At 39.8% G+C, this 20,362-nt stretch overlaps 1 protein-coding gene across 2 annotated transcripts in view; it reads right to left on the bottom strand.

Moving 5' to 3' along the window:
- Nucleotides 1-813: 813 nt before the first annotated feature.
- Nucleotides 814-20,362, bottom strand: part of GLIS3 (GLIS family zinc finger 3) — a 170,628-nt gene continuing 151,079 nt past the window's right edge. The window contains exons 8-11 of one of the 2 annotated variants that reach the window (XM_040091051.2): nt 16,284-16,465; nt 7,432-7,611; nt 6,086-6,223; nt 814-3,212 (exon numbers count right to left, since the gene is read on the bottom strand). In XM_040091051.2, coding sequence (XP_039946985.1) covers nt 6,087-6,223; nt 7,432-7,611; nt 16,284-16,465 — 499 coding nt within the window. In that variant the 3' untranslated portion in view covers nt 814-3,212; nt 6,086. Of the gene's footprint in view, nt 3,213-3,543; nt 6,224-7,431; nt 7,612-16,283; nt 16,466-20,362 lie in introns of those variants that run through there. The other variant, XM_040091049.2, reaches the window with a different exon arrangement.

Raw genomic sequence — 20,362 nt, 5'->3', positions numbered from 1 at the left:
TGGTTATATTTTCTCTGTCTGCCTAGATGTATTTGTAATGCTTTATCCTGTGTACCTAGCTGCAACCATGCATAAGGTTTGCATTTTTTAGTTATAACAAAGTCATGTTGGAGCATTTAACTAGACACATAGAAAGGTGTTCTTTGTTACAGTTCACTGAACTAACCCATCTCATTTGTGAATCATTAATGATACTGACTGCTGGGTAAATTTACTTTGGTTGTAAATCTATAAATGGCATGGGAAGATGTGGTAGAATGGCTTTTCTTACTTAGCTTTTAAATGAGAACATTATAGTTTCAAGGAAGGTGAAGGAAAAATATAAATTAGCATTTTGGAAGAATAGGAACCGTAGAAGAGCTAACATTTTTCATTCTGCAAGATTAATTTTACCATTCTGTTTCTTGTAGTTTATTGCAGTAAGTGAGTATACACAGCGAAGCACAAGTTGTCCACTTTAAGACTATCCATTATGGGAGCAAATTTTTAAAACTGCTTTTCAAGGAGTCCTATTCACAGTGGGTAACGGTCTGAAAACCAGGGAATTCAAAATAGATATAATGTTACTAGGCGTTACAAAGTGATCCAAGGTAGAAAACAGCAAGTTTGAATGAAAAGCATTTTCTTGATGATTGTGGCAAGAATTTTCCTGAGGACCATGGTCTAGGAAGATGGTCAGTTTTGTTTTCATATAGACACCCTGACTCTTATCTGTAAATATAAGGTATCGTGTAATTAGGTGCAATAAATACGAGTAGATACATATTCAGAACGGAAGAATTATGTTTATTTTTTTCCCCTCTTATTGAAGGAGATAGCTGTACATAAAGCTTTATTGAAGTATTTTCCATTAGGGGCAGAGCTGGTATAAATTCACTAATACAGTGGGCTTTGGCACAGTTGTATGGGAGAACTCATAGCTGTAAGTACAAACAAATTAACATTGTAAGCAACAAATTAACATTGTAAGCAACAAATTAACATTGTCTCTCCAGCCCTCCCAAATTTTTAACTTGTAAGAATTTCTGATGTTTCAAAAAGGGATTATCTTCTGACACAGGAAAACCCCAAACACCAACACTTTATCAAATAAAAAGTCTATACAACTTTCGTTCAGAAATTGTTCTTTGGAGGAATATACCTGTCACATAATGACACAATAATGACTCTTTTTCTATAGGATAGTTTGGAGGACATCACGAAACACTGGTCCAGCCCAAGCACACACCACAAAGCACATGGCTTTGAGGTGTTTTGAGCCATGTTACTTCCCACTGCATATGGAACTTGTATACTTCTTGAACATTTCTCATTTTAAGATCTCTACGTTAAAAAAGGAAAACTGAATTTTGGAACACTCGAATTCAGCAACTCTCAGTTCTTCACAGAATTACTGAATTCCCTAACAATATTTGCTAAAACATGGAGCATTTTACCTACACTAAATCAAGATGCAGGGTAAATAAGATTGCACTGGGCAAAGCTCATTTTTAGCAAAACTCAACTGCATCACATTTAAGTGTCAGTGACCGTGGGCTTAGTAGTTTTTTATCTGCTCATGGTTGACACAGACCCAATCATGTCAATAATTTCAGAGTAATGTCAACTAGGACCATTATTTTCAAAGGTCTCTTTACAATCCTGTTACAGGATTTTTCTGCACTTAAATATTTTATTAGTTTGTATTTTGTCCTTTGATTTCTAGTCCCATATGTGGGTGTGGTACAAGGTAATTTTTTATCTCCTGTGCATGTTGGGTTCTCAGGATGTGCTTTGGACATAAGCATGCATCAACTTCTGTTTCTATCTTTTGTTTTCATTTTGTCTATTACAGAGTTTTAAAAAATGCTCTTTTCCTTGCATTAGGTGCTCTGAAATAGTTTAATTGCTTGAGTAGGTTAGAAACAATAACCAGACAAAAAAGCAAAATACTTTGATATGTTGTACTGTCAAATCACATGACCAAAGAAACCCCTCCCCAAATTAAAAATTATCATAGCACAAAAATGTAATTAAATTTTCTTCTTTTATTTGTCTCTTGACCCAGGGTGCAAACACACCCCAAGGCATTCATTTGTCTCTACAAATCTCTAGCCTCACCATAACAATAATTAAATCCAGACTTAAAACTCTGAGCTGAGCAGGTTATTTTGAGAAATCTCCAGGAGTTTGTTTCCTAATTCTGTTTCTAATAGTATGTATCCATACAAATACTAGTAGTTTTATGGTGAAGGACAATGGCTGGAGCAATTCTCTTTAAGGGCATCTCACAGTAATAGGTTCTGTAGATAATGTAACGGAGTTACAATTTTCTAGTTTTATTTTGTACCATGAACATACACTTTCACTTTTATCTTTTACATAAAACAGAATGTTATGAAACAGGACAAAAATAACTTATGATTGCATGAAAAATAACTGTAAAAAAAAATCACAAAATTATACATACTAGTAGAGCAAAAGGTGTAACTAATTCTTCTGAATTTTTGTTTTTTTCATGACGCAACAGACATTTCTTTAGAGCACGATATATCAGCCAGATATACAGTATGGCAATTTAAGATCATATGTATATATGTAAGCATGTATAAATATGTAGATTACTCTGTAAGGTTTAGGAAAAACATAATCCCACTTTCTCTCCTCACCAAAGTGCTTTGTGTAAAAAATATTACACAAGATGCTGCTTTCTGTACAGATACTGTTTTCTGCACAGAACAAAAGGATTTATTTTTCTTAAATAAAAACTCACTCAGCTAATTTTAATTTGTGGTATTCTTCTTTTGCTTTACCTGCTTCAAGGAAATACATATATATACAAAAAGCCTCAAACCAAGAACAAAATTTCATACAAACAAGAAAAAAGTGCCATTAAAAAAAAAAAAAAATCTGCTATAAAATTACACAGGGAAAACAAGGAATAAACAGTTAAAACGTAATTTTTATACTCATTCACACCTTTTCAGGAAAAGCTGAAAACAATATACAGTGTGACAGACGGCCTTAGCACTGCAATCCTCCAGCATCTGGTAGCAGTAAACCACAATGCCTGTGTGTTTGTGTGTACACACACGTAGAAAGGGAGACCCAAATACAAACGTGCACTCTCATACGTTTCCACTTGCACACGTGCACCTTGAAACAGTATTTTAAACTCCAGTGTAGAACCACTTCTGATGCAGATATAAATAGACCACTGAGCCAGGAAACAGCTGAATTGTAAAAAAGAAAAATTGTTGATAATTTCTTTTGAATATTGTTTCATGTCCGTAGTCTAAAATAAATTCACCTCTTAGATATGGATCCCTTTAGAAAGTTAACAATACGGCAAGCAGAATAACACAAAACTCACCGAGGCACAAGCATTTGCAAGTAACTCAGTTATGCAGATAACCCCCAACATTGTATTTTCTTAGGCACCATTTTTAATTGTGACAAACAGGATTCCCTGTTTAAATATCCAATATACGTGAGATACAACGGGGCTTTTTATACAATTGCCCTCAGTGATTAAATTGATGCCTCAAAGTCAGTCCAACTCCAAAGAGAATAATGAAATAATAGTGAAGAATCCTCTTTGTCTCTGAATGAGAAGTAAACAAAGGCAGACTGGTAGCCCACATTTCATGTGCTTGATTTGACTGTTCTCTAGGGCCTTCTTTTTAGGATTAAGGCTCATGGAAGGCTGTAAATATATATGTATTATATGTATGTGAAAAAAATGAATTAATGACTTGCAGAAGTTTCCTTTTTAAAATGTAACTGATGAACCCCCAAGTTAAAAATGCCCTTTTTTGAATTCTGTACTCCCCCTTTCCCTTTGGTCAGCATGTTTCAAAATGCATAATCCCCTAACTCTACAGAAAGTTGTACATTCAGATACTAGGAAAAAAAAATTCAAAACGTTTAAAAGTTTAAAAGCAGAACAGGTTGGGAGACAGCTACAGTATCTCAGTTTTGTAAACAGCAATGGACAAATTCTGGACAATCACGTGGTTAAAAGAATTTTGAAGGATTTATATATATATATGAAAGTATATAGGTACATGTCTATGTACACACATATGTGCTGACTCTGGTGGAATGAAACACAATTCCACACATTTGAAATTGAAGTGTGACTCATTATTCCTACTGAACCAAGTTATCCTTGCGCAGTGACCACAGCATGGGCTTCAAAGTAGTACGAAATTGAAGCTTTATTAAAAAGCGGAACTTGTGGTCAATGCACATTACGCAAAAGGACTTTTTGATTGCACATGAATAGCTGTGAAGGATGCCTGGTGTCATTTAATGCAAATCACATATGGTAACAACTAGACCTCTTAGTGCAAGCTGGAGCAGAGGGACACATTCTCTTGTGGCGTGAGAAGAATATATGGGGGAAGAACTCAGCACAGAATTTGCTGTATTTTAGTCACTACTTCTCGTTGTACTTCATTTATGTGCATGGATTATCCATATATTCTATGTATCGGATGAAAATCTCTCCATTGAGTATTTAAGCACATGACTGCACACTAGAGTACAGTTCATGAGTACAAACCTCAAAAGATTGCCAGTGTTCACAAACATCTGGACTTTCATCTATTCATCTATTCCACGTAATTGCAGATTAAATTATGAATTTGAGCCAAATCAAAAATTTGCCAGGGGAAAAAAAAAAAAGAAAAAAGTTTGCATAAACCTTTTTTTTTGAAGTTTATCTTTTTAGAAGAGTGATTTCAAAAGCATAGTTATGGTCCAGCCTACAAGTATGAGCTTTTCTGTCCTTACTCTTTCAGGTCATGAGAATATAAAGATGTACACTGCACAGTAAGAAGCCCACAAAATGGGTGAACGGGAATTAAAATCTAAAAACTCAGTCTTACTAATGTAAGAGTTGTTCTCAAGGCATACAGGGTCACAGTGATAAAATCTCCACTGCAAAATACTGGTTTTAACTCATAACCTTGTATGTTTTATGAAGGACAACCTAATTTGCTTGCATCCTGGACTGAATTTGAGGACCTTGACTCTGCCATTGATCAGAAAAATCAAAACCACCAAACTTGTCCAGTTTTATCTCTCGAAGTAACCAAAGGAAACATTAGTACACTTAAGAGCAGATCTTCTTTCTGAAAATGTGTTATGGAAAAATATTAGGACAACCAACATTTAATTGAATCAGTACAGATAACTTTAAAAAAAAAAAGTGGAACTTAAGGAAGAATCTTTCCTACAAAATATTTTAAACCTTCCTGCAGAAGACAATAGCACATACAGCAACAATGCTCCACAATCTAATTAAAAAGCAACTGAAAGTTAAAATGCATTTATGCTTATCTGGCAGACATGCTAAATGGAGACAAAGTCCACGTAACTTCTTGTATATTTAAACCTTCTTATTCATGCTTAAAGGGTCAGAATGGATACTGGGAAAACAGTAACAGCCATATTGTAAGGCTTGAAATAAAGGGGGAAGGAAAGGACACCTAACCTGAGGCCTGTAAGAAATCATCTACCAACAACCTTTGCTCCAAAAGGAAGCCACACCAACACCTCCAATAAGTAGTGCCAACATATATGTCTAATTTCTCTTCCTTTTGGATACTGGTGTGTGTTAAACTTTAGAACTATAACATGAAGACATGTGCAAAAACTGTATGCCTTTGAAGTGTTTGTAGTATGCTCTGGTTTTGCTTCTTTTCTTTTTGAAAAGGAATTTTCTAAAGCTGTGTTCTTCTGGAAGTGCATGCATTCAGCTTGAAAGGATTACAGCCAACAACCAGTTTTATTATTTGGTGTCTGAATTCCCTTTGAGAAATTAAAAGAAGAAAAAATTTCAAAAGTATAGATGCTGTACAACAGATGAGAAGAAAAGAAACAATTGCTAAGGTTTTGGCAAAGCTTGCTTTCTCCTTCTCAGTTGGCTGCTTGATTAAATGAATGCTTGGTAACTGTTTTTTCCTCTCCATTATGTATGTATATCTAGTCATATCCCCATACATACATGGCAGTTTCATGGAGAGAAAAAAATTTGTAGGGAAATAACAGAAGGGCAAGATGAAACAGGATCAAGTTTTTTGAACTAGGTATACATTACTTTAGCCTTCAGTGTACACAGAGGAAAGCTGGCTGGAACAATGATCCACTGCATTTACTTGTAGGAAACTGCTGTCCTCTGGCATGCTGCAAGCTGAATCACCAAAGACACCTACAGATCCTGCTGGAAAGTCATACACTGGGAGAAGAAACAAAACAAAAAAACCCCAGTTAATAAGTAGGATAACTACATAATGAAATATGTCCTAATCCTTATGCATAGAACTGGAAATGGTTTTAGATCAAACACAAATAAAATAAATAAACCAATATATGTAAGAAATTAATCACATAACTTACTGCTTACTAAGGGAGAAATTTTCTGTTCTGTCATAATCAAGTCTGAAGTAGAGCAGATTTCACTGCAACTAACACCTCCCCATTTAGTGAGTGTTAAAATTGTGATAATTTAAAAATAAACCTCACGCTTGTTTAACGAATTTCATCATATTGAACACAGGATAAGAGACAACAAAATACTGTATAATGTATTTGTTGTTAAGTACAGTCTGCCACAGAAATTACTACCTTTTACACATGTCAGTAGTAAGCCCAAGAGTAACTGTTTGCAAACACACTCCCATCTTTTGGATGACATGTGTACATACTGTGAGATGCCTCTTTGTTACTACAGGTGCACTGGCTTTGAAATACACTTCTGAAGGACCAAAACATAAACAGGACTTCAAAGCACAATAAATGTTAAGTGGATTGATTCATCCTGTGTGGAAGGACAGTAAAAGACCTGGGCATTAATTGAGCGCTAAGATTAGGCTCACTGTCCTGCATTTAGCCTTTGCACAGAGATCTTTCATCCTTCCAGAGCAGCGTGCAAGCCCTTTAGGTACTTTTCATCTAGGCACAGGCTAAGTTACGTGCACATAGATGAGTGTGCATCCAGACAGTTTGTGTCATGGAAACGTGAATAAATGAAATTCAAGACTGACAAAAACCAAACATGCACCAAGTAAAATCAGTAGTTTGAATCATCTCAGGTCCCTGTCACAGTATGTGCGGTGGAGTGGAGTGGCTGCACAAATATCACAGAAGGCTCAATGCGTTGTATTTCTGCTCAAGTACACAAACCAGAGACTGTCTAAGCCCCACAGGCTAGAGCCTTGAGAAGCTTTCAACAGTGTGTGGACTGCACACAGTCCAGTTGTTACTGTCCCTACAGCACCTGCCGACCTCCCAACAGCAACCACTCCATGGAGGTCTGAAAGATCTCCTCTTTGTAAAGAGTCAAATCCATCATGACGTGTCCCACCCTCATACTCAGCTCATGCACGTCTGCCAAAGTTCACAAACCGTACACAATCGTGCATGCAGTCTCCAGCAGTTATTTACCTTTGATACCAGAATGATCTGGAAAACTCCGATGGAAAATGCCAAGCCCTGCCTGGCCCGCTGATGTGAGAGCTGAGCAGTCAACAGAAGGAAGCATACTGCAAGAAACACTGTCTTGTACGTTCTTCTGACTGTCAGCATAATGCGGAGGGCAGAAAGTCTGAAGCTGCCCATAAAAACCTAGAATGAGAAGAAGGCCGTCAGTAAAAGACCTGGACAGAGACACAAAGGATATTATGTGGAACCATGGCCATGAGAATGATAAAACACCTCAACTGCCCTACCATTAGGTCTTCAATAATTTTAAAGAAATAAAGCAGTATTGATAGGATGCTCCCAAAACTTCACCAGATTGCTACTAATTTCAAACACAATCTGCTACAAGGATATCCTGATTCCACCATGACCTGTGAGAGGCACTCACTGGCTAGAGGCTGAAATTTTTCAGATTTCTCCCTGTACTGCACAATCCTATGTGTCTGAACTGGTACTCTCCAGAGTCACACTGTGCATCTGCCCGAAAAATCTAAGAAAATGCTGAATTCAAAATAAAAGAAGATTATCCAAGAAAAGTCTGAATAAAATCCAGGGATCTATCACTGATGCCAAGACAGCTGGCTGATAGTCATGCATAGAGACTCTGAGCAAAAATTTTTTTATGATGGAAAGAGAGCACAGAAAAGTAATATAACTTTCCTAGATAGTTCTTTTCACAATTCAGTGTCAATTACCCATCTTTTAAAATAGAGATTCTTAAACAAGAAATAAGCCTATGTTGTCCCCCTCAGTCATTTGTGTGCATCTCCAGCGCATCAAGCTGCAGTGCAGAGGTCTTAGAACTGAAGTTCAACACGACACAGCAAAATCTCCCAACTTGGTGTCTTTATTCACACAGCACCCTGCCCAAGATAATCCACAATACAGCTGAATCTAGGATAACATGAAACCATATCCAATTCAGGCAGCAGACCCTGATCATACTTGAGTTATCTGTTAGGGAACTAACTGAAACATCAGTTTTCTGTGTTTTCATGAAGTACTGGAAAAACTAAAAAAAAAACCAACCCCCCCCCCCGCCCCAAACCAAAAAAAACAAAAAACAAAAACCAAAACCAACCAAACAACAACAAAAACAAACCACAAAACAACCACAACACCCTTAAAAAAACCAAAAAAACCCCCAACAAAAACAACAATAACAACAACAACAAAAACCACCCTTTTTAAGAAAAAAAAAAAAAGGCAAACAGGTTGGCTAATAAAGTTCCACCAACTGAACATTTCATCTGCAATTCTGGATTGTATAAGTTTATTATACTTATTAAACAGTTTTAAACATGCAAAATTTTACATGAGCTGTGTTTCTTTGAATCAGTACACTACAGCCAAGATTCATGATGTCAAGATACAGAACAAACAGCTACTTCTCTGACATGACAGCATTACTTCCTTAGGAAAGTAAAATATTTTTGAATACGATAAAAGAGATGTAAGATATAAGAATTACTTCTAAAAGCAAGTAGTTCTTGGTTTTTTATCACATAAAGAGCCTTTTCCTGAGACATGCTGAACATCTAAAAAGCCGTTGTAGACAGCTCAGCTCCAATTCACACATGCAGTTGTGGTCCACATACATTTGTAATAGCATCCTTATCCTATTGAACTGTTGTGGACAAAAATTTCATTATGGATGTGTAATTAACTACTGCCACAATTATAATTTCCACATGGTAGGAAGTTTCTGATGGATCTCTTTTTCCTCCTCAGTCATCTCTCTGCCTGTCACAGGAAAGAGAGAATATTTTCTCAAGAAAATCATTACAGTTGCCATTCAGAAATATACACCACGCGTGAGCAGCCTTTGCTGCTATGGCATGTAAAAATTCCAGCTGTCTTTGGTCTGTAGTACCTCAAAACAGCGTTTCTTTGGGGTACATTTCTGCATGTCCACTAGTCAAATTACAAAAACACCAAGTAATCATGTGGTACCATCTGGCTGTGAAGAACAAAAGGAAAAGAAAGGGTAAAAGGGAGATCCAAGTCACATACCGTACTAACAGACTGGTTTGCAAATGTGAAAAAATAGAAATGTTTCTTTTTATTAAAATCTTATTATTTTTAATATAAAGATAGGTGCTACTAGTAGACCTGTCAGTATAGAGGCACTAATACAGCTAACTCATATCAGCTAATATTTTTTTAAAAGAAGTTACAACTTTTTCTTTTCTTTAAATGAGTACTTTGCATTTTCTTTTTCCTTTCTTTCTTCTGTGACTCAGACAGCTCTGGTCATCAGCTTAACTCACAAACACATGAGCAGAGTTACAGACACAATTTTAAAGGACAACCAGATTTCTAGAGCAAAAATGTTCCTAGTATCAGATGCATCATACAGCAAGTCAGCTTTGCCCATGCCAAAAGAAGTTTTACCTTACTCTACACTGCAAACAGAATAAATTTTCTCACTCTGAAGAGGGAACTTTTGCTGTTCTTTCCTTTCACACCTAGCACATCTCTTCTGGCTTGTCTCAGAGCAAGCAATACCTTATTCTTGCGGCTGCCTGTGTACTGTAGGTGCCTGTGTCTTCAGACACCTCTCCTGAGAGTAGTTTTCCATGGCTGAAAAGAATCACCAGTACAATACAGGTGCTGGGCAAATTGTTGCAGATTTCCAGCACCTGCACTGTCTTCTGTCTACAAACACACATTGCATTGGCATACAACATGATCTAGCTGGGAAGTTGTCATTCCAGTCTCCAGGTCAGGATAGTTTCAGATTCACAGAAGAGTAATATAGTAAGAGATACTACAATCCAATGAAAGCAAAAGGAGAGCTTCACTTCTACACCCCAGTGTAACATCGTCACTTCCGAACATTCAGTGCAGCAAAGGATATTGTTAATTTCACCAAGAGCAAGGAAAGGTAATATTTAGTCAATTATGTAATATTAACTGAGGCAATAGAAAGCCCTCTCTGACATCACTGTGTACACTGAAAATCACCCAGAACATATAATGAAACTTGAACCGAAGACAATGTTCTCCCAAGAAAAAGACATTTCACAATACAAGTAGCTATTAGACACAAGAAGGCTGTCTTGGATCTCATACATATTTCTCTCTAAAGGCTAATAATCTGAGATCACAGTGATCTTTTAATATGTTCAGGCTTTCAGAAACTGTGTCTGTTTTCTTCTCAAATTGTTTTCTTCAAAAAGCTTCTGAGCAATGAAACTCTTTCTTCCTTGATAAAACCAATTTAAATGGAACTGACAAGTTTAAGACTACATACTGAGGCAAATTGTCACCATTGTCTCGTAGCAGATTGAGCTGAAGTGGCCATAGTTACAGCACTTTAAGCCTTGAAAAAGCAGGTTATGAACTGCAGGAGACAGAAATTAACAGAACTTCCCACAGCCACTTCTTGTATACATAATAGTACAGTGTGGAGGTAACTCCATGGTGTTTTTCTGCATTGTAACGAATTGACCAAGGAAGACAGCAATCTTTGCACTGGTATTGGGAAAACATGAACTCTTGAAACATCTGCTTTTGAGAGAGAGAGTTTATGTAAGCCTTTAAGCCACACGGGATGATGCTTTCAGTGTAGCATATAGGATGAGACAGCTGTGCTTAAGCTGGAGGGAGTACATTCTGACAAAATACCTTGTACAGTGACAATAGGTTACTTGATCTTTGAAAAAACCATGTAATACCTGCATTCTGGGTGTTGAATTGTATCTGTATTATATAGCTGTATTATATGTTTCAGTACCAAAAAAAAAAAAAAAAAAAAAAAAAAAAAAAAAAAAAAAAAAAAAAAAAAAAAATTCAGTCTACATTGTCTTCACACCAGTTTCAAGTACTAAGATCTTTAGAATTTGAACTTTGAATTGTTTTCTGTGTGAGTATAATTCCTGTCAGCAGTGTCTATTTTCAACATAGGCTTTCCTAAGACACTGAGGCAGACACAGTAATACTAATGTGGGACTAAGTATGGTACAGGTTTAATTAAGGTCCAAGCCCTTAAAAGTCAACCATTTTTTGATCTCAGAACGTAGTACTAAACTGTAACTTAAATTTGGATGTGCAACAGGCCTTCAATTCAAATGTTACATCCACTCAGATGAGGGTCTCTACTGGTCTACCTTCTTGTAAAAAATGACGACCCGTATCTTTTGTCCTTTTAAATCTAAATCCTCTTTGGACTGTAGGAGACGGAGATGAGAACACAGCGGAATTGTTCTGGCCTGCCCTGAAGAGAAGATGCCCAAGGAGATATGGAGGTTGCTTCATAAGCCAGTGCAAGTTTTGTGTGGAGCAACAATTAATCCAGGGTGATTTGCGAACACCTGGGAGGCAGGATTCTTTGGAAAATCTTCTGTTTTGGAGCAACTGGTTGTGCTCCCAGCTTCTGGGATTCCTAAAACTCCCATGGCCATGGCCTCCATGAGAGAAAGAAGGTGTTAAAGCTATCTGTATAATTGAAAGACAATTTTTGTTCCACACAGGAAGACAGATCTTAATGTCTGGATGCCTTTCCAGAAGATGCGTTCTTGCCAAATGTTCAGCAAAAAAGAGATCAAAAAATCAAGTAAAATGTTTTGTACTGTGGAAACCGAAGGGCTAACTGATCCCTTCAAGCCTTGCACTAGGAATTTACTGGACCTGTTCTGGTGTGTTTTCACGTGTGCCATATGACAGCGAACTGTATATTAAAAAACTTCACCCTGTACTTTGTTGGCCATTCATTATTTGTGAAAGTGCTATCAGAGAATATAGAAAGACAACAATAACTGCTTGCGTCCACTGGGAAATTTCATGTTCTTCTAGTACTGATCAGTGATGTAAGGAGTTACTACTTTGTGGAGAAAACCACCTGTCTCAGATGCTACTTCTCTGCGGCCAGTACAATACGAAGAGTGTAACAGGATTGGCACTTTCCTTTCTCTCCTTCACATTTATGAACTCAGGGAGAGGCCTGTTTCCTCTCTTTCCCTAGAGAGGCTGCTTACATCAGTGGAAGAAAATAAAAGAAGCCTTGTGTCGTGCTTTGACAGTGGCCTAATGCCAGGCACCCACAAGAGCTGCTCGATCACTCTCCCCTGCTACTGCTGGGCACCAGATGGAAAAAGGGAAAAAAGGGTTCATGAATGAGATAAAGGCCAGGAGAAAACACTTCAAGGGCAGAACAGGCTCAGCTTAAGGTTGCAAAATGAAATTTATTACTAAGAGAATCAGAGGAGGATAATGAAAAGTAAAATAAGCCTTTAAAAAAATCCACCATTTTCTCCCCCAACCCCTCCCTCCTTCTCACTGATAGTGCAAGGAGAGAGGGCATGGGAGTTTTGGTCAGTTCATCACCTGAGGTTTTCTTCCACTGCTCAGGGAGAGGAGTCCTTCTCCTGTGAGGCTGTGGGGTCCCTCCCACGGGAGACACTTCTCCATTAACTTCTCCAGCATGGTTCCAATCTCATTGGCAGCAGATCTACTGCACCTGCTGCAAAATGAGTCCCTCCCATGGGCACACAGCTCCCCCAAAACTGCTGCAGTGTGGGTCACTCTTCCATGGGCTGCAGCCCTCCAAGAACAGGCTGCTCCAGCCTGGAAGCAAAGGCCCTCTCTCCACAGGTCTCCCACTGGATCAGAACCTCCTCCAGGCATCCACCTGCTCTAACATGGGCACCTTCCCCAGGGTCTGTTCATGGATCTCTGCATCCCCCGTGGATCCCCATGGGCTGTGGGTGGATCTCTGCATCCCCCATGGATCTACAGGGGCTGTGGGTGGATCTGCATCCCTGTGAATCCCCACAGCCTGTGCATGGATCTCTGCATCCCCTGTGGATCCCCATGGGCTGTGGGTGGATCTCTGCATCCCCTGTGGATCCCCATGGGCTGTGGGTGGATCTCTGCATCCCTCATGGATCTCCATGGGCTGTGGATGGATCTCTGCATCCCCTGTGGATCCCCAGGGGCTGTGGGTGGATCTCTGCATCCCCTGTGGATCCCCACAGGCTGCAGGGTCTCAGCTGCTTCACCATGGTCTCACTATGGCCTACAGAGGAATCTTGGCTCCGGGACCTGGAGCAGCTCCTGCCCCTCCTTGTCCACTGGCCTTGGTGTCTCCACATTGTTTTCCTCACATGTTCTCACCTCCTTCTCTTCTCTGACTGGAAGCAAAACTGTGTCTTCTTTGTTTTGATTTTCTTCTTAAATAAGTCATCACAGAGGTGTTACCAACCTCTCTCCTTGGCCCAGTTTTGGCCAGCAGCGTGTCCATCTTCAGAGCCATCAGGGACTGGCTCTGCCAGACATAGTGGAAGCTTCCAGCAGCTCCCCACAGGAACCACCTCTGTGGGCCACCTGCTACCAAAAACCAGGCTGTGCAAAACCAATACACCTTGCTCTTCCCAGGATGTGTCCTATGATATCTACAACAGTAATTCTCAAGCAGCCTGATCAATAAGCAGAATCTCAAGACCTTTAAAAGTCCAGTCTGCCATGTACCTTGCATTGGTAAATATGGCAAACCATATATTTAGACAGTTGAGAGGAAACAATACTGCTGTGAACACAGTCCTGAAATGCTAAGGTAATTAGCATTCAGTCTCCATACCAGCTAGGAAAAACAAGCAAACAAAACAACTCACGAGCTGTTAATTCTCTTCTTGGCTACAGAAGAAATATACAGGATTGAAAAGAGAGAGAGAGAGAGAGAGAGGTCTTGTAGAAGCTGATTACACAGCACAAGTGGGAACACAGCTGCAAGAGTCTTCGTGCTTACATAGGAAGTGTTCACACAGAATCACACACAAAATCACAGAATGTCTGGGTTGGAAGAGACCTTCAAGATCATCAAGTCCAACCCGTGCCCTAACACCTCAACTAGACCATGACACCAAGTGCCACATCCAGTCTTCTTTAAACACATCCAGGGATGGTGACTCCATGATCTCCCCAAGCAGACCATGCCAGTACTTTATCACTCTTTCCATAAAAGACTTTTTCCCAATATCCCACCTGTATTTCCCTTGACACAGCTAAAGACTGTGTGCTCTCGTTCTGTCAGTGCTGCCTGGAGAAAGAGACCAACCCCACCTATACAGCCACCTTTCAGGGAGTTGTAGAGAGTGATGAGGTCACCTCTGAGTCTCCTTTTCTCCAGGTTAAACAGCCCCAGCTCCCTCAGTTGTTCCTCACAGGGTTTGTGTTCCAAGCCCCTCACCAACCTCGTTGCCTCCTCTGGATGCGCTCAAGTGTCTCAACATCCTTCCTAAACTGAGGGGCCAGAGCTGGACACAGCACTCAATGTCCACCCTAAACTGAGGGGACAGAACTGGACACAGCACTCAATGTCCATCCTAAACTGAGGGGCCAGAGCTGGACACAGCACTCAATGTCCACTCTAAACTGAGGGGACAGAGCTGGACACAGCACTCAATGTCCATCCTAAACTGAGGGGACAGAGCTGGATACAGCACTCAATGTCCACTCTAAACTGAGGGGACAGAGCTGGACACAGCACTCAGTGTCCATCCTAAACTGAGGGGACAGAGCTGGACACAGCACTCAATGTCCATCCTAAACTGAGGGGCCGGAGCTGGACACAGCACTCAATGTCCATCCTAAACTGAGGGGACAGAGCTGGACACAGCACTCAATGTCCTTCCTAAACTGAGGGGACAGAGCTGGACACAGCACTCAATGTCCATCCTAAACTGAGGGGCCAGAGCTGGACACAGCACTCAATGTCCATCCTAAACTGAGGGGACAGAACTGGACACAGCACTCAATGTCCATCCTAAACTGAGGGGCCAGAGCTGGACACAGCACTCAGTGTCCTTCCTAAACTGAGGGGCCAGAGCTGGACACAGCACTCGAGGTGTGGCCTCACCAGTGCTGAGCACAGGGGCAGAATGACCTCCCTGCTCCTGCTGGCCACACCATTCCGGACACAGGCCAGGTGCCATTGGCCTTCTGGGCCACCTGGGCACACCCTGGCTCATGTTCAGCTGCTGTCACCAGCACCCCCAGGTCCCTTTCTGCCTGGGCACTGTCCAGCCACACCATCTCCAGCCCCTGTTGCAGGGGGTTATTGTGGCCAAAATGCAGGACTCAGCACGTGAGCTTATTAAACTTCACCCTATTGGACTCTGCCCAGCCACCCATCCATCCATTTCAGGTCTCCCTGCAGAGCCCTCCTCCCTCCCAACAGATCAACACACGCTCCCAGCTTAGTGTCATCTGCAAATTTACTGATGAAAGACTCAATACCCTCATCCATGTCATCAATAAAAACACTGAACAGAGCTGGCTCTAGCACAGACCCCTGAGGGACACCACTGGTGCCTGGCTGCCAGCTGGATGCAGCACCATTCACCACCACTCTCTGGGCCCGGCCATGCAGCCAGTTCCTAACCCAGCAAAGAGAGCTCCTGTCCAAGCCACAGGCTGCCAGCTTTTCCAGGAGTTCTCCATTTCCCCAAAAGTATAAAGGAGAAAAAATCCTATCTCCTGAAAATCTGGTTAACACTTACATGCTAAATCAGGAGGGGTTAGAAATGTAACTTTAGAAAATTAAAGGCCATCACAGAAATTTTTGCCATTCTATTTCAGGAACAGCACTGAAAATCAGTCTGAAGAGAAATATGTAACTCCGTATCAGGATGAATAACAACTGGCTAAGGTAAGAATTTTAAGGAAGTTTGAAGGCATGGTTCTGAAGGCTACCTCCCAGGGTCTTTCAAGGAAAAGTACCTTAAAAATATCTGCCAGTCCCTGAAGCACTTAATTTGAAGATAAGCGATAGCAACAAACAATTACCGTCAGTGACAAAGATTCTTCCTTCTTACCCTGGATGTGAAGGGCATTTGGCTGCAAAGAAGGGCTTTCTGCTGGCTGGTATGTCTTCAGAGGCATCCCTGCAAGCTGTGGAAGCTGAGGAGGTTGTGGAGTCTGTCTCTGCAGAATGGGATGTTGAATGGACATTCTCTGGGGGCTGATGTGATGAGGAGAAGGAGCTGGAGCAACAAACCTAGAAGTTCAAAAGCACAACACTGTAAAATCTCCGATACGTAAGAGCCAGAGATTGTTTTTACTTTATTTAGATCACTTTAGTTATTTGCATGGATACAGATTTCCAAAATAACAGTGTGCAGCCCAAACAGAGATTACATATTTTTAAGTAGTGACTATCAATAGACTTGACACCTGGGAAATTAGCAGGCTGAATTGCCCCTTATCATGGAAAACTACTTTTAACACACTCCTGCACATGTGTCTGTCATAATTGGAGGAGATGCCTCAAGGGGGCCTGGTTTTGGAAGCATTGCCAGCTGTTCATTGTAAGGCTTTGTTTATCAACTTTATTTATCAATAAATAGTTGCTCTTCCTGACAGTGAGGGATCAGTTGAGGTCATCGGTCACTGAGGTGTTAGATATTAGGTTCAGGCCCAGGCGTCTGGCTCTAGAAATCTTCATATGTTACACAGAACTATTTGAAAATAAACAATCTGATGTCAATATAATGCATGTAAAGGCCAGTGTTAAATTTCCAGAATCTGACCACATCAAAATGTTGTTCTGGACTCAAACTATAAACTTACAAGCCTGGCAGAGGAGAGAATGCTTGAGAACAAATCCAGTGGGGCAGATGCCAAGGAGGTTCATCACCTCAGTGGTATGTTTTACACATATGTGTATGTTGTCACTCTGGCACTACAAGGATATGCACTACTTCTGAAGATTTTACACAAGAGTTTTATGGAATTTAACTTTTTTACTGATTTTTTTTCTGCATTTCCTTAAAACTGAATACCTCTGTATATTACAGATAGGTCAGGTGACCTTTTTTGCAGACAGAAAGCCGTGATTTCAGGAGTTTCTGTCTGCCCCAAACCACCCAACAGACTGATGGGATCTGGCTAGTTAGTGAAAGCTCAGAAATGACTCTGGGCCACTTTTTCATCAGCGAGGGGAGAGCTGGAAACATTCCTAAACACCAAAAAACCCTCATAATATTTCTGCAAGAGGGTGAGTGGAAAGTGATGTGGTAATCCTGTTGCAGACCAGCCTTTCTCTCCACCACTAAAAATAAGATGTAAGTCTGCTGAGGAGGAATACCCTTCTCTGTGGCTGCTGCTAGGAGGGATCAGTGCCTGCAACTAACAGTCTGATGGTGCTCTAAAGTATGGAACTGGTCTCTGCTGTCCTGAGACTGGACCTCAAAATACTAGCTTGCTTGCTTGCTTGCTTGCTTATTTATTTATTTACTTACTTACTTATTTAAAGCATGTTTTACACTAATAAAAAAGCATGATTTTCCTGAAGAAGTGAAAGGAAATTTTTATCACACCCTGAATACAACAGGAAGTGCAACTCCAGTAGCAGCTCTACAGAACACCTCTGGTCAGGGTCATCATAGAGGTTACATCTGTATTTAAATGCAAATCACCTGAGATCTTTTATGCTGCAACTAAGAATCTGTATCTGCCACATGTTATCTCTGATTTTGACTTCATTTGAAAGGTATTTACTACATTTCTGCTGAACTATAATCTGTATTTGGAGTGTAACAAGTATGAGGATGAACTCTGGATGATGTACTGCCTATTTAGTTTTCTGTGAGCAGCACATTTTTAAGCATATTAGGTAGGGTTTGGATACAGGTGCTGATGTGATATTAACTTCATAAACACATATTACTTCATAAATATTATATGGATTACTACTGAGACATTGAGTCCTTAATGTGTCAAATATTTCATTGTTCCAGGTAATTGGTGCAGCGTAGACTGAAAGACATACCAGAGAGGAAGAGAACACAGCATGCACATATTTCACAATAATACCAGAGAAAAATTTTTGTAGAAAGAGAAATCAGTTATTTTGTGATAAAAATATCAGAGGTTTTAAAAAAGTGCTATAACTTCCTGGTTATATGTCTCCTGAGTAATAGCTGGAGTTAGTTTTTTGTAAAGGAGTCACATAGAAAGAATGTTATCTCCTGCCAGAGACTGAGAGCCAAGCACAGACATAGTCTTTAAATACTATTATTATTTTAAAAATCACAGGATATCATCCTTTGTGTTTTCAGAATTAATTTGTGAAAATTAATTTCTGAAAAATTATTTTAACAGTAGCCACTAACAGGAAAAATCCTTTTCAAAACTCAAAGTGGAAAGCAGAGTTTTACAGATTTACCTTTGATTTAACATCCAAGAAACTTCCTCCCAATAATAAAGCATTATATTTTACGGTCAGACAGGACTCCTTTTTCGTAGACATAAGTGGTCTTTATTTATAAATCAACCTGGCTTACTCATATCCACGACTATAGTTATCTACTTTTTCTTTCCTTCTGCTTAACAAAAGAGAAACTTGTTGCAGCCCAGATTTGTCTCTGAAAATATCTCATTATATTCCTGGGAGAGCAGCTCATTTAATTTTGTTCCTGAAACACTCAGGACCAGCTTGTAACCACTTGGAAACTGCAGCTGAGAGCTACAGTCAAGCCCAGGTGTCAATTCAATCAGGAACCAGCCAGATTTGCAGAAAGTTGCCCTGTCCTATGCCTGATGGGTGTAACATCTGAGCAGGAATGTTTCTGGAGCCATTAAGAACATTTTTTTTTTTCCCCCCCAGTTTTAGCTGTGAAAAAGGGTCTCGCTGAAGAATGACTACATTTAGTAGTAAGCAAGATGGATGACAAAGTACCAAAGCTTACCTGTTTTGATGAGATTAGTTAAAAAGCCACACACAAAGGGGGTTTGTTAATGACCAGGACTGGTCATGACCTCATGAAAAAAAGAGATTTTACTCTAGCAATTGTTTACTGGACACTACTACACAACAGACACTACAACTACATGCACAGCCTAAGAAATATGTGGAAAAGAAAGGGAAGAGGAAATCCAAGAGTCATAATGCACAGTATAAATGGTGTAATTATATAGTACTTTAATATAGTTTATCATGGTTGGCCACCAACAAATAAATCCTTGGTGCAGTGGAGAAACAACCTCTTTTGTCTCTGTAGCAAGAATGTCTCTGTATAAGATATTTCTCCACCTAGAAACCCAAGTGCTTTGCAACTCCTCAATTTATTTCACTGCAACAGAGTATTTTTTTAAATATAGTGAAAGAAAAGAAACGGCATCTGCATATAAGAGACATAATTTACCTACCATTAATCCAGGTTATGCTATGGCACAATATGCTACTAACATTAAGTATTTGAGACAGGAACTATGTAACTATGTTGGATGTAGTTCTGTCTTCATTCTTACTTTTTTCCTTCAACTTTGCATTGTAAATTAGAGCATATGTCACCATTCAGACAAAATTAAACTTTATGGTTGCTACAGATATGTTTCTGAAGGGAAAATTAAACATTAAACTTGGTCTTTTTTTTTTTTTTTTTTTTTTTCTTCTTCAGAGGCCATAGTTTTCTTTGAGCAACTTGCAAACAGAATTTATTGGGTTGCTGCTCTGTTAACTGGCCGGGTCCTTTTTACTGGGCTCCAGCAGTTTGGGAACATATCCAGATGTTATACAGTTCACACAAGTAAGGTGATCACATTTTAATCTTGCTGAGCTGACGGTTTGGCTGGACAGAGGACTGAACTACAAGCTCTCTGTAACAGGTTACTGTCCCCAGCAGTGTCCTGTACAGTGCTGAGCTTTCTGACAATGTTAAATGAAGAACAATCCCAGATCATTCCTTCTTGAATGCATTTTTATTTCTAGGAAAATACAGAAAAGCTGGGATGAGGTCTCCATTCTCTGCTCTGTCATTTTTCTCTGAACTCACATTTTGGGTGCCTCCACACTTTATGCTGTGTGTTACTGTCTTTACAGAGCCTCGGTCCACTGTCAGTGAAGGAAATATTCTGTTGTAACACAGCACTGTGAAACCCAGCCTATTGCACT

This window comes from Hirundo rustica, chromosome Z, assembly GCF_015227805.2.
Source record: "Hirundo rustica isolate bHirRus1 chromosome Z, bHirRus1.pri.v3, whole genome shotgun sequence".
NCBI classification, from domain to species: Eukaryota; Metazoa; Chordata; class Aves; order Passeriformes; family Hirundinidae; genus Hirundo; species Hirundo rustica.
The sequence above is the reverse complement of the archived record's forward strand: the minus strand, read 5'-3'. Positions and strand labels throughout refer to the sequence as shown.